The sequence below is a fragment of the Mesoplodon densirostris genome, chromosome 4 (genome assembly GCF_025265405.1).
Source record: "Mesoplodon densirostris isolate mMesDen1 chromosome 4, mMesDen1 primary haplotype, whole genome shotgun sequence".
NCBI classification, from domain to species: domain Eukaryota; kingdom Metazoa; phylum Chordata; class Mammalia; order Artiodactyla; family Ziphiidae; genus Mesoplodon; species Mesoplodon densirostris.
Window position 1 is genome coordinate 108,016,846 of NC_082664.1, and position 14,240 is coordinate 108,031,085.

Below are 14,240 nucleotides of genomic sequence, written 5' to 3' on the forward strand. Positions count from 1 at the left end.
TAGATAATTGGTAAGTATTTCATTATAACTCATATTTTGTTTTGAGATAGGTCTTATTTTTATTTAATATAACTCTGCTTTCTAGGTTATTTACCTCTAACAGTAATTAAATAAACCAACGTAAATCTATAAAGTCAGGATATCTTGACAATGAACTGCTACATTATAATCAACATCAAGCTTGCCAAAGAACAATAAATAACAGTAGTTTCATGAGAGGAAATTTCTTAAAAACTTCATTTCAGAAGAAAAGTTGTCATGTTAACAAGCAAGGTACTTAAAAAAATATTTTTTGTTGTTCCCTAACAATGCTTTGATTTTTTTTAATCATCATAAAGGTCTCTTCCTTTGATGACTCTTTCTGCTGACATGGGAAGTTCTGTCTTGAAGAAATATTTATTGATATTTGAAGAAATATTTATTGATATAAATATTTAAATATTTATTTAATATTTATTGATGACTCAGTCATGCTAGGAACTGCCAGAATATTTAACTTACAAAGTTGTTATTGTCGTTTTAACGATTATTTCTCACAGCTGTTATTGTCGTTTTAACGATTGTTTCTCACAGCAGACCTACGGTATTTCAAGAGCAGAGATTAGGTTACTGCCTCACGCTTGGAACGAACCTGCCGCGTGCAGTGACTTCTTTTATACCGGGCTTAAGCTCACTACTTGGTTACTAACCTTGGCCATATTACATAAACCTACCTGACCTAAGTTTTTCATCCGTCAAACGAGTACAGTAATAGTACCTGTGTCATAGGATTGTTGTGAGGGTTGAGATAACGTATGCACAGATCTTAGAACGCTGCCTGGTATACAGTAAAGCGACTGGTGTTATTACTGTTGTAATTTCTCAATGTATGCATTGAATGAGAGGACTGCGTCAGTGAATGCATGAATGAAAGAACTGATCAGTTACTGACCGTCCCTGAGGCTGGGGCCGGCTAAACTACCCCCTCAAAATTCTGAGCAAAAAGCTGATCCCACCAGCAAACCGGGAAGCCGGAGCCGGAAGCAAAGACCGAGCCAGGGGCGGGGCCAAGTCGCGGAGAAGCCACATTGTTGGCCAATAGGCACATCGCTTGGAAAACAAGCCTCTCGTGCGATCTATCGTAAAAACCGCGAGAACGGTGGAGCATTATCGCGAGGTTCCGTCTTCCTCTCCTCCTCTCTGTCTTCCCCCAGCCCTCTGAAGTGAGGGTTCCGCCCTGTCCCGCCCCGCGTCGTCCGCGCCCCGCCCCGTCCCCCTCCCGGCGCCCCGCCCCGCCCGCCGAGTCCAGGCTTGCCGTCCAGCGCCCCTGCGCCCGGGAGCGCTGGCTCTGCTGGTCGAGGTGAGTGTGGCACTTCGCCATTTCGGGTGGCTCACGTAGCAAGGCCCTCTGGCCCGACCCCCGGCCCCGAGGCCGGGTCTGGCAGAAGCGTCCTGGCTGCAGCGAGTGGACCCCGGCGGGAGCGGGCCCGTCCGGGCCTCGGGTCGCCACAGCTGCCGGGCCCTCCTCTCCCTCGGTGGTCGGAGAATCCCGATACCGGGTCTGTGAAATCCCTGCCACTGGGCTCACTGCTTCCAAACTCTGACGACCAGAGTGTTTCGTTAACTCGGGCAAAACGGCATGTGTTTTGCCTAAGACTTCTGCCAGCCTTCTTTTCAGTACTGAGAAAATAACCTTTAATAAATGCTTTTAATGTGCGGGTTTTAATTCATTAATCTACAATATTAGGAAACTGGAGTGGGTATTCCACTGAATTAAGTACGGAAGTCAATCTAAGGGACTCCTTTCCCTTAAAACACACCTGTTTTAAAATGTGTGGAATTTTCTTAAGATGGAAAGGTTAGTTTGCTTTAAATAATAATAGAGTGGATTGGTGTTTACCTGTCAGAAAACTGTTACGCAGGTGCAGTTGTATACAGCTAATATTAAGTATACCATTTGATTTTAATCGTAGATAAGAGGTAGTGAAAGGAATATGTGTAAGAAAATTATGCTGGTAAAGGCTGCATTGCCAGTGAATGCATACGGAAAACCATTACCATTATTTATTATTGGAAGCTTTCAGATTTCATTTGTCTAGATTTCATCTCCCAAACTGCCTTCCTAGCCAGACGCATTTTAACAGAGTGTAATGACGTTTTAAGGGCAACCAATCCCACCCATCAGGATTCAGCAGGATTAGAAGGAAAGCCGTCAGGTTACACTGTATTCTCTTGTTGGATCTTCCCATCAGGGAGTGTGGGTTTTGCTTTGTAGTCTTAGCTTTGTATAAACTTTGCCTACCACTTAAATAATAATAGGAAGACGCACAGGCCCCACTGAAGTTCATGGAAGTCTTCCTTGTAAGAGCAGTGCACAGGCTTTGAACACCTGGGTTGGTATTCTGGCAAGTTACCCTCTGAGAAACTCAGTTTCCCCATCTATAAAATAGGCTAAATAATGTTTATTGCAGTGCAGAGTTTTAAGGATTGAGAGATCTTTATTGCACATAGCACGCACTCAGCATATAGTATCTGCAAGCCGACCTTAGATCAGAGGTGAAAAAAAATCTACCTTGCAATATTACTCACATGTCCTACTGTCAGTTGTTCATCAGCTGTTTGAGGGCCTGTTTTGTGCTAGAGGCAGGTATACAAATGTAAAGAAAACAGCAAGGTCTCTGCCCTCAGGAGCTTACGGTACAGTCTCTTGGCTAGATTGACAATAGATAGATACACCAATAAATATATAGATTACAAATTGTGAAGAATCCTACAAAGAAAGAGTAAGAGAGAAGACTTTAGCTTGGGATGGGGAAGTGATTTTTACATTGAAACGTGAAGGGCGTTGGGACAGTGCTTTCAAAGGCTAAAGGAGAGAAGGAAGTGGTGTGAAGAGTTTAGCACTTTCAAGCACTAGAAAAGCCCAGGAGTTTGGTGAGAAGCCAGGGAGGGTGCTGCCAGGCTGGAGAAGTGGGTGGGGCCAGATTGTGAAGAGCCCTCAATACTTGGTAAGTTTGATTTTTCTTGATAAACTTTTGAAGGGTTTATTTAGAATGCATGTGACTAGGGAGCAAGTTTACCTGAGAAAGAGAGGCAGACATAGTTGGATTTACTTTTTTAAAGGCTACCAGCTAAGTGATTAATGTATTGCAAAATGACTTGAGTGGACACAGGGAGACCAGTAATACATATGGCAAGGCAGGAGATGACAGTGGCTTTCCATTTGGGCAGATGGAGAGATGTGGATAGATTTGAGGTATATTTTGGAGATGGAAACCATACGCCTTGTGATAGATTGGAGGTGGTGGAGGAATCATTCATGACTTCCTCTTTCCTGGTGGTTGGAAAGACTGGGGAAGATTTGGATTGGTGATGAATATCAAAAACTCTTTTTGAATGTGTTAAGTTTGAGATGCTTGTGAGACATCTAAAGGGCTTCTAGTTTACTATTTCAGTGAATAATTACCCAGAAAGCTTCCCTTTCTAAATACAATCAACGATGTTATTTCTAGCCTAGTTCCCCTTGCTTTACAGGGAGAGAACTAAGATGTGGAAAGATTGAGTATCTTGTTCAAAGTCAAGTAATATGTCTCATAAAAATAGGTAAGTGAGTAGCTAGTATAAATATGGGAAGGTACTGGACTCTCATGTTGCATTGGGGATATAATTGAATACTCCATATTCTCTGACCTTTTATATAAATAGCAAATACTTTCTTATTAGTTGGGAATTAAGAGTTTGGAAATAATAGAAAACAACCAAAAAGTTAGAAAACTCTGCTTCTTGAAAGCTTATGTTACTGCATTTTGTACTAACTTGGTATTAATTCCCAGTGAAAATAGTTTTTCTTACGAAAAAACATTTTCTTTGAAAGGTACTTCTCTTTGGAGAGTTTGAGAAAGGGTGCCCAGGAAAACCAGAGTAGAATCTTTGAACAAAGCTCAACTTGTTTTTAGTGTTTTAGCATTTTCTTAGTATCCTGTGGAATCCTGTCAGTCTGTGTGTATAAAGGCTTCAGGCTTTGAAATCCACTGGACACTCTTCCCCAGCCCAAGAAAAAAAAAATCCTTGTTCCCTTATGAGCTGTTTGACCTTGGACAAATTATTGAATCTGAGTTTGTTTCTTCTTGTGGTAAGTGATGTGAAGTTTGTTTCTGCCCTGTGCCTAGTTGATAAGATGGGAAATGTTATTTCTCTTCCTATCCTTGTCAATTTGGAGCTAGGAAGGAATTTAATCTGTTCTGGGTTCTGGCCCTTACCAATAAATTGCCGTCTCCATTTAATATTAGGCAACTAAGGCCCAGAAAGATTGTAATAGAAAAGTACAGGATTCTTATTTCCTAGTGCAGTATTTCTTCTTTCATTGAAATAATTAAGTAAAACTCTATGTTCCCAGGCCTGTTTCTTTGCTACTTCTGATCATCTGCAAAGCTAAGAAGAAAGAAAGAAAAGAGAATAAAGAGATAAAAGAAAGAAAATATTAGAATATAGGACAATATTTAGGTAGTAAGAGGTGAAGAAAATGAAGCTGTAAGTGATCTAGTTATATTTTATATTATATACATTTAAATATTTTAAAAATGTTTTAAGCTAAAGACAGAATGAGGTAGTTCAAGAAGGAAATGGTTTTGCTGTGTCTAATTTTTTAAGCTCTTTCTTTGGTTGCATGTTATGAAACTGGTCTCTGTTCTCTTAGATAGGGATTCCTATCTCAAGTTCAAGAACTATTTTTTTCAAATAGAACTATTTCTGCTAAGTAGTAAATATTGCTTAAATAGTGAGAGTATTTTTATTAAATAGTTATTCATTTAATCTTCTAAATATGTGTGAAAATTTAGTTGTTATAAAAGAAAAATATAGGAATTGATGTAGAACTCTCTTTGTAACGTCTGCAAACAGCTATATATACTAACTGGTTTATTTGGCAACGTTTGTTAGCAGTATCATAATTTTCCATTTTTTTTGTTCTCTTTAGAAATGGACCAGTTTTGACAAGATGTAGTGCTGCAGTGTGCCTGATGGGATATGTTCAGTCATGGCATCTGAACTTTGTAAGACGATCACTGTGGCAAGGCTGGAAAAGCACAAGAATTTGTTCTTAAATTATAGGAATCTGCAGCATTTCCCATTGGAGTTACTAAAAGATGAGGGACTACAGTACTTGGAGAGACTCTACATGAAAAGGAACTCCCTTACAACCTTGGTACAGTATTACGTTGCATTAAAAAAAAAAGTCATTTATAATGTGGTCCTGAGCAAGATATATTTTATATATCTTAAGATATTCAGACCTAGATTTATATCACCTCTTGTTGTATAAACAGGTAATAAAAGTACACATACAGAGGGTTCTCATTACATGAGAATTCACTATCCAAGTTCTTGCAGTTATGAAGTTTCAAGAGTCGTGTAGGAAAGCAAAATATTCACTAATATACCACTTATGAAATCAGTCCCACACACTACTACATATAAGATAGATAACCAGCAAGGACCTACTGTATAGCACAGGGAATTCTACTCAATATTCTGTGATAAGCTATCTAAGAAAAGAATCTGAAGAAGAATGAATACATGTATCAATATATGTACAACTGAATCGCTTTGCTATACACCTGAAACTAACACAACATTGTAAATCAACTATACTCCAATAAAATTAAAAAAAAAAATTAGTCCCTATTCAGAAATCCCTCTTCACTTAGCCTGTGCATCTCTCTGGGCCTGTGCTTTCTTTGTGTGTTAAGATTCTTAGATGATTTATGGATGTTACAGTACCCAACAGGCCAGTTAAAAAGTAAAGAAGAGAAAGACCAACAAGGATGACTTTGATTTAGACGTATTTAAAAAGGGAATGATTTGAAGATTAAAATATTAAGACAGGCATTAGGAGGCTTGATGTAGCCTTTGAGTGTTTTGAAAAAACCCCAAAACCAAAAAACCTTCTTTATGATTGCACTGTGAAAATCAGATGACTTTGAATTGGGCTGTCATCCAATTTGTTGGAAAAATTTTTGCCACAAAAGCCAACATTTGGTTCACTCTTTTTATGTTCTAAGAATAAGCACATAGTTATCATTATAACCTAAATTTTATTACCTATGAGATTAAAAAAACTAAAATATTTTTCAAGAGAGCGTACCTGTCAAACTTTTTATTCCCACTGTTTATCATGATATTTGGTCTCTGTTTTAAATGGATTTTGCTTTATGTGGCCTTTTCTGATTATCACTGAACCTCATTTAAATCTTATACTTTGAATTCTAGTTCTTTTTCTCTTTAGATGATTCATGAATTCTTGTTGTTTCTTTGTGAACAGACCCATTTTTCATTCCCTTCTCTGAAAGTATCTGAGTATCTGAAAATATGCCTTACTGGCTTCATATATATGGAGTATTCTTCTGGAAAAGTTATAGTTAATCTGCAAAATACCTACAATGTGTAGAAAGCATTATAAAATTTGTTTATCTTTGTTGTGTCTGAAAGTAAGTGCAAGTATATCTTTCATTTTTAGTGTTTGACATATTTGTGTATATATTATTTTGCATGCCTAATTAGATTTTTTTAAATTAGATTTTTCACTTTTCAAACTTTAACAATCTGTATATAGTTATATTAACCCTTTTTGCGAGATCGTCATTGCATGAAGTGAAACCGTATTTACCTAGTGTTTTTCCGCCCTTTGGAGAAGTGGTGTAAGAAATAATTTGTCAAGGATTACAGCCCACATTTTCTCATGTTTGTTGTTGATGTACAAAGAAAAGGTTGTGAGTGGATTACTTCTCAACCATCAGTTATAGTCCACGGGTAGAAGAAATTGACCTTTGCTTATAAATGTTACAACAAACTTTTGTTTTTGTGGCCGTTTCTTGGCTACAGTTTTCTATTTATGAAAATATTTAAGTATCTACTATACAATTTTAACTGATATAATGGCTCCCAAGCATACATTTCAAGTTCATGCTTTGCCACCTTTTTAGTCACTGAAGATTAAATTGTTGCATATGTTTTTAATGGCAGGTGTATATATTTTATTTGAATGCTTTCTCTTAGCTGGAACATTTGATTCCTTTGTATCAAAGAGCTTTTTAAACTGTGAAGTGCCATACAGATATTGGGATGGTGGGAATGGTAGCAACCATACCATTCCGTGACTATACTGAGTATAGGACAGCTTACTTATATCCAGCATAGTCTGAGAATGGCATACTGCACAGGTTTTCAAAGCTGATGAAACAGTACTTGCCCTTGAGTGCTCCAAACTAGTGACGGCAGGCTTTTATAATGTTTGCTGGTGTTATTGATAAAGTATATTTCCTATAGAAATAATAGAGATTTAGTATGTAAAATTTGACTTAAACTGCAATACTCCAAAGGAAAAAAACACATTATTGGAAGCATATACTATCTCAAACACATTATGAGTTAATTGGCCTTTTTGTTTTTTTTTTTTTAGAGAAGCTTGGGAACCTGCCAATCATTTCCATTTCCACATTGTTTTATTATTTCTTATTAACATTGTTTTATTGTGTTTAAATGTCTTCTCCTCAGCATTCCCCTTCTCCCCTCTTCGTATGAAGCCTCTTGGTGAGGAGTCACTAATGCCCGACTTCTGTCCTTCCTTTTTCCCTTCAAGCTGCTCAGTATTGCACTATGGTTTATATTTGTAGGATGATTGTATGTCAGATGCTTAGAACTTGGGGAGTGCCCATATTAAAAATAAAGCACAGGGAAAAGCCTTTTTTGTATACAAAAGAATAAACTTCATATTTTACATATAAAAATATGTGCCCTTATAGCAACCAACATAAAAAATATATGGAAAGTAGTAGTTTCTCTTTCTATTCCTCCAATTCTGTGCTTTGGAATAACCAGTGTTAATAGTTTGGTTGTGTCCTTCCACTCCTTTGCTTGTGTTTATGTAATTATGTACTCTGTATTTTTTTCTCTTTTTAAACAACAAAAGGGAATCATACTCTACATATTTCTCTGCAGATTTCTCTCTTCACTTCATTCTCATTCCACTAAATTCTAGGCCAAGAAATATATATACATCCTTGTATTTAGGATCAGGTCTCAAAAGTAGGATTGCTGGGTCAAAGGGTAGGAACATTTTATATTTTAAAGTACTTTTTAGCAGTATTTCATTATACAGTATTTCCACTTATTTGTATAACTGAAAAGTCTTAAAACTTTAAAATATAATGAGTCAATTTATATAAGAATCCAGTTATATAATTAATAGGTGAATAAGAAGTAGTTAGGAAACATGATTTTGGTTCCTAACATTTATCTTAGAAAATGATTTAAAGAATTTTTCTATAATTATTTTAAATGCAGTTTAAGAATTATTAAGTCTCTGATCTTTGTGGTAGTTTAAAGTTAATAAGAGAATAGGAGATACAGGTTCTGTATTTGATAGGCATCCACATAGTTGTTGAATGAATAAATAAATGAATATAAAGTAGAAGAGCATAAGATCTATAGTACAGGTATAACAGTTCCAGACTGAGAGTCTTTGAGGGCAGGGACTCTGTCTTAAATTCTGTATCCCCAGTGCCTGGCTACTGTCTAACGTTTGTAGGACACATAATCTAATTCTGTGTAGCAGGATTGTAAAAGATTTTTTAAGGAAGGTGCTATTTGCATTGACCCTGAAGAATGACTTTGTCAGGAGCCTGGGAGGAAAACTATCATTCATTCATTCAGCATGTATTTATTGAGTACTTTCTGTGTATCCAGTACTCTACAAGGCACTGACATAGATACATCACGGAACAAATTCTTACTCTCATGGAATTTTTGTTTCTTGACATCCCAAGCTGAAGAAAAAAATATGATCTGAGATTCAGTGGCAGAAGATTAGGATCAATATTTGTCCAAAGACTTTAGTGACAAAGTGATGGTGACTATGATGGTGATTATGTTAGAAGCTCTGGAGAGTAGAATGCAAGTTTGAGGGATTAATTGGTGAGAAGGAGATGAAAAATTAGATAACAAGGTAGATGGGTCTTCAGGTTTGGTTTTGATGTTGAAAAGCGGTCATAGCTGGAGGGGTCTTGACAAAAAAGGAGAATTTTTTCTTCTTTCTCCTTTTTTCTTTCCTCTTCACCCCTCTTCTCTTTTCTAAGAGGAAAGAGTTGAGCTTGTATAAATGCTGATGGGAAATCTCCATTAGAGAGGAGTTGAAGATTCAGAAATAAGGAACAATTAAAAGTTCAAGATTCCTAAGAAGGTAGGAAAGGATGGGCTCCAGAGCACAATTGGAGGGAAGGACTTTAGAAATAGTATCCCTTCCGCCTTTAACAAGAGAAAGGAAGGATAGGTGCAAAGGAAGATTCAGATTGTGGGGGAGAGAGTTCTTGTCTGGTGACTACCAGGCAAGGCCAGCTGCTTAGGGAGTGAAGATTTGTGGAGAGTGCAGGTTTGAAATTATTGTTGCGAAGAGTCACAGCAGTTTGGTTAGAGAAAAGTAGTAGAATCACTGGTGGTAGAATCGTTCAGCAAGCAGTTGATGGCTAGGCGTATGGTGGAACCATCTGCTTGTTTAGGGAGTTTTCTCCTGCAGTTCTCAGATGTCTGAGGTATGAAGAAGTTGGGATGTTGCATTTATGCAGACTTAGGTTTCTGCCAGGTATAGAGGGACTAAGGAGGTTTAGGATTTTGGCAAGAGTGATTAAAATGATGGGACATGGAGTCTGAGGTGGATTGGAGGCAAAGAAAGAAAGGAGTGAGTGAATAGGGAAAATGGAGAGGGTCCAAAGGATCCATTGATGTTGAAGACTTACTATACTGGGCATGATTGAGTAAGCCATCTGGGAGGATGGGATATTGTAGTTGTGGAGAGAGACATTAGTTGTGGAGAGAGACATCAGTCATGGAGAAATTTCAGATGATGACAGGATATGAGTGTGCAGGCTGGAGGGGGCTGAGGTAGAGCCTACCTTGTCCCCTTGCACCCTAATCCCCACACCCCCTCCCTGCAAGTAGCTGGGGTCTTTGTAAGAGTTAAAGAAGGAATGAAACATGGAAGCAGGAATTAGCAGTGGAAGCATTTGAGTTCTGCAGCTCCAGCAAGAGAGTGTTTCCTTGTTTGGTAGCACAACTTAGTACTAGGAAGTAATAGACCAAGATCCTATGTGCTTAACCTCTTTGGATCTCAGTTCCTTCATTTATAGAATAAAAGGCTACAAGCGACTTGGAGGGGAAAAGAAAAAAACTCAACTTGGAAGCAAAATCACTTAATGGATCTGCCAGCTTCTCTTAATGAGTGTAGTAGGCAGCAGGCCTTCCTGGGGATGTGGAAGAGTGACCTCCCCAAATACTGATGGAGCTCTCATCTCACCTGTTGACAATTTTATTTATAAATATGAATGGATAAGAAAGAGGCATCTAAATTTTAGTGAAAGAAGGGAGTTTGGCTTATGGCTAAGAGCAATAAGAGTAGATGGATCCTGATTAAGCAGTTAATCTATGTAACAGGAGAGAACTTAAAAATGATATCCTTCTGAGATTCAAGGGAAGAAGAGGTATGTCCATCACAATCCTGAATTGGGGTGGGGGGATGAGGTGGGGGATGAGGATGTTATTTCTTTCCTATTGACCCAGGAGAAAATTTTCCTGACCTTCCCCCGTCAAATATAAACAGGCAAATCATAAAAGAATACAGATAGTCAAAACAAAAAAATGTTTAACTTTCAACAGAAGTGATAAAACATTGATCATCCTTACCTAGTAATTAGAAAAGATTTAATACCTGGTTTTGAAGATTATCAGTGCCCTATGTTGAAGACAATGGGGAGAAGATGCTCTCATACACTATTGGAAGGAATGGAAATTGACTCATTACTTTTGGTGGGTGGTTAGACCATATCTAGCAGAATTTTACATGTGCATATGTTTGAACCAGCATTTTCACTTGCAGGAATTTACCCAACAGAAAAAATAGTCAAGTGGACAAGGGTACTCATCACAACACTGTATATGATGAAAAATTGTGAAAACCTAAGTGTTCATCAATATGGGGTTGGTTGAAATCTGGTAGCAGCTACCATCGTTTGAGTCTTTACTAAGTGCCAAGCACTGTTTTAAGTGATTTATATGTATTGATCTAATTAATCTGCAAGACAGTCCTAGGAGGTAGGCACTATTATTCCTACTTTATAGACAAATAAACTAAGGCATAAAAAAAGAATACATCAAACAATAGTGATTATAGCTGTGGAAGAGGGGAGGGCACAAGAAGGGGGGTGGGAGCTGGAATAAACAGAGCCTTACATTTAAGTGTTTATTGTAAAAGGGAAAGTTCCTACTACTAAGTTTGGTTTATATTCTTTTCAGTATATGATTTTTATAATTAAAAGTCAAAATAAGATTGTTGGAATTTAGTGCCACTAAGATCTTATCCAGCTCACAAATTTTATTAATCAGTGAGTCTAAACGTTTTGATTTACAATGATGGTGATGCCTGCGTTTATGCTCCTTGCAACTGGTGGCTGGGTTGAGGGTGAAAGGGGTTGATGACTGAGAAGTCACACAGCTACATGCTCTGCCCACTTTGAATTTGGTAGGTGTAGGATCTGGATCAAATGAACATCAGAACACCCTGAAGGGAAAAACAATAAGTTAAAGAGATGGTAAAAAAAAAAAAAGAGCACCATGCAATCAAGTGTGCCAGAAGAAGTAGGGAGAGGGAATGGTTTTGTTTCTGTTTGATTGGTTCATTTTGATTCCAGCACAAGGGCTTTTTGTTTTTCCCTAATCTGTCGGACCCCTGCAGCTTCCACTGCTGCTAGGGTGTAGGGCCTCCGTAATCACTGTGAATACTCTGTTCTTGAGTTAGCTCTGTATAAAAACATCTTAGTTATTTCTTAAATTGAATGTGTGGAAACGACTTATGTCAAATGGTAAAGCATTCTGATGCTCTGTTTATGTTTTAATGCTTATAGTTCTGCAAAACATTCATTACAAATGTACCCCGTCTCAGTAATATACCTGTGCCTGAAAACTGTGGGTTTTGTTATAAATCAAAGCTGTTTTTCCTACTGAATTTTCAGATTTAAGTAACTTTTCCTCATTGTTACTGGTTGGTTGACAGTATCTCCTTGTCAAATACTTAACAAACTATTTGAAATAGCTTGGAAAATGAATGTCTGACCTATAATTTATTCTGTTGAATCATAGAATTTCAAAGCTGTATGGAACTTTATAGATGATTTAGGCAGTTTTTCTTCCTTGAGGTAAGTAAGCTTAGAAGAGGTTAATAGATGGGTCTAAAGTCATTTTTATGGCCAATTAGAGCAAAAAGCAGGTCTTCTAACTTGTAGTCCAGTCAGTCTTGCTTTTTTAATTCTGCAGGTATTTATTGATGACCTGTTTCTAGCCTAGCACCATGTAGTTAAAATTTAACCACATTTAGCCACTGTGGAGCAATGAGGTGTTCCATGTTAGGTGAGTTTTCCTAGTTACCTCTTTGAAGTTTACCTGTGAGTTTTACTGTGAGTCTAGCTGTTTTGATAGAAATACTTCTACAACATGCATCATTCTATACTTTCTTAAAGAAATATGGGGAACATGATTTAACCCACTCTTCGTGATTTGTAGTTTTTGCCTGGGGAATTAGGAGGGAGGGTTTAGAAGGAGAGGGCAGGGATACAGATCTTTATCTAACACTAGACCATATCCTTGTCCACTTGAGGGATTCTGTGTACAAGCAGAAGACTCAGAAGCCATTACTTTGTATATGTTTCCACCAGTTTAAATTCATTTTCAAGCATTCACTGTACTAAAAATGAGGTACCTGTGCACTGAGTGAGATACCAATTTTTAAATGTTAGCCCCATCGAATCAGTCTCTGTCTCTCCCTCTCCCTCTCTAGATAGATAGATAAATAGATAAAATGTATGTAAGGTGCTTAAAATATCATGCATTGAGCTTGGAACACTGTTCCCTCCTAAAACAAACAATTATGTTTTAAGCATATAGAATTATAAAGGGTGGGTATATTTTTAAATGGTTGATCTGGCCCTATGGAAAAAGTGTTTAGTATTCTTTTTTTGTGTCTATTTTTTTGCTTTGAAAATTCCATTTATAAAATCATACTTACTGAATGCATATTAAATAGGTTTTTTAAAAAATAAAAAATAGAAAGTAGGTAGGGGCAAATGATGATCTAATCTTCAACCCTTGTTTATGATATCTATATACCTTTCCTTTTTAAACAGATATTTTTAATATTAACACTTCACAGAAAAAATTTTAAAAATATTTATTTATTTGGCTATGTTGGGTCTTAGTTGTGGCACCCGGGATCTTCATTGTGGCATGCGGGATCTTTTCATTGCGGTGTGCAGGCTTCTCTAGTTGCGGTGTGTGGGCTTCTCTCTAGTTGTGGCGTGTAGGCTCCAGAGTGCACGGGCTCAGTAGTTGGGGCACGCTAGCTCTGTAGGTGTGGCGTGCGGGCTCTAGAGCGCGTGGGCTCAGTAGTTGCGGCATGCGGGCTTAGTTGCCTTGTGGCATGTGGGATCTTAGTTCCCCTACCAGGGATCGAACCCACGTCCTCTGCATTGGAAGGCGGATTCTTAACCACTGGACCACCAGGGAAGTCCCAATACTTTACAAAGAATTTAAGTAATTTTTAATGTTTGTTTTCTTTTGAAAAATATTCGGATACAGTCATCCCTTGGTATCTGCGGGGGATTGGTTCCAGTACCCCCTCCGATACCAAAATCAGAGGATGCTCAAGTCCCTTACATAAAATGTCTTGGTATTTGCATATAACCTATGCATATCCTCCTATATACTTTAAAATCACCTCTAGATTGCTTATAATACCTAATACAATGTAAATGCTATATCAGTAGTTGTGAATACAATGTAAATGTTATGTAATAGTTGCTGGTGTAGCAAATTCAAGTTTTGCTTTTTGGAACTTTCTGGAATTTTTTTCCCCTGAATATTTTTGATCTGTGGTTAGTTGAATCAGAGGATGTGGAACCTGCACACATAGAGGACCGACTGTACATATTTCAGTTTTGTAAATGTATCAGATGTACAGTCTTTTTAATTTTGAGCGTATTTTCTGTAAGAGGTTTTGCTAAGTAAAAAATACGTCTTGAAGTTTGTTTTACATTTTTGGCAATGAAACACTTGCAGTTTTGCAGATACTTAACATTTATTTATTTATATTTTTTAAGGTGATAATTTTAGCCTCTGTAAATGTCACACAAATATTTCATCATTTCGAAGAAAAATAATCTAAA

General features: G+C 37.4%; 1 protein-coding gene across 1 annotated transcript in view; it reads left to right on the forward strand.

The window, feature by feature from the left end:
* The first annotated feature begins 1,254 nt into the window (after window positions 1-1,254).
* LRRC28 (leucine rich repeat containing 28) overlaps window positions 1,255-14,240 on the forward strand; it is a 206,049-nt gene continuing 193,063 nt past the window's right edge. Inside the window, exons 1-2 of the mRNA XM_060095096.1 lie at window positions 1,255-1,339; window positions 4,955-5,182. Of these exons, the coding sequence (XP_059951079.1) occupies window positions 5,015-5,182 (168 nt within the window). The 5' untranslated portion in view covers window positions 1,255-1,339; window positions 4,955-5,014. The remainder of the gene's footprint in view (window positions 1,340-4,954; window positions 5,183-14,240) is intronic.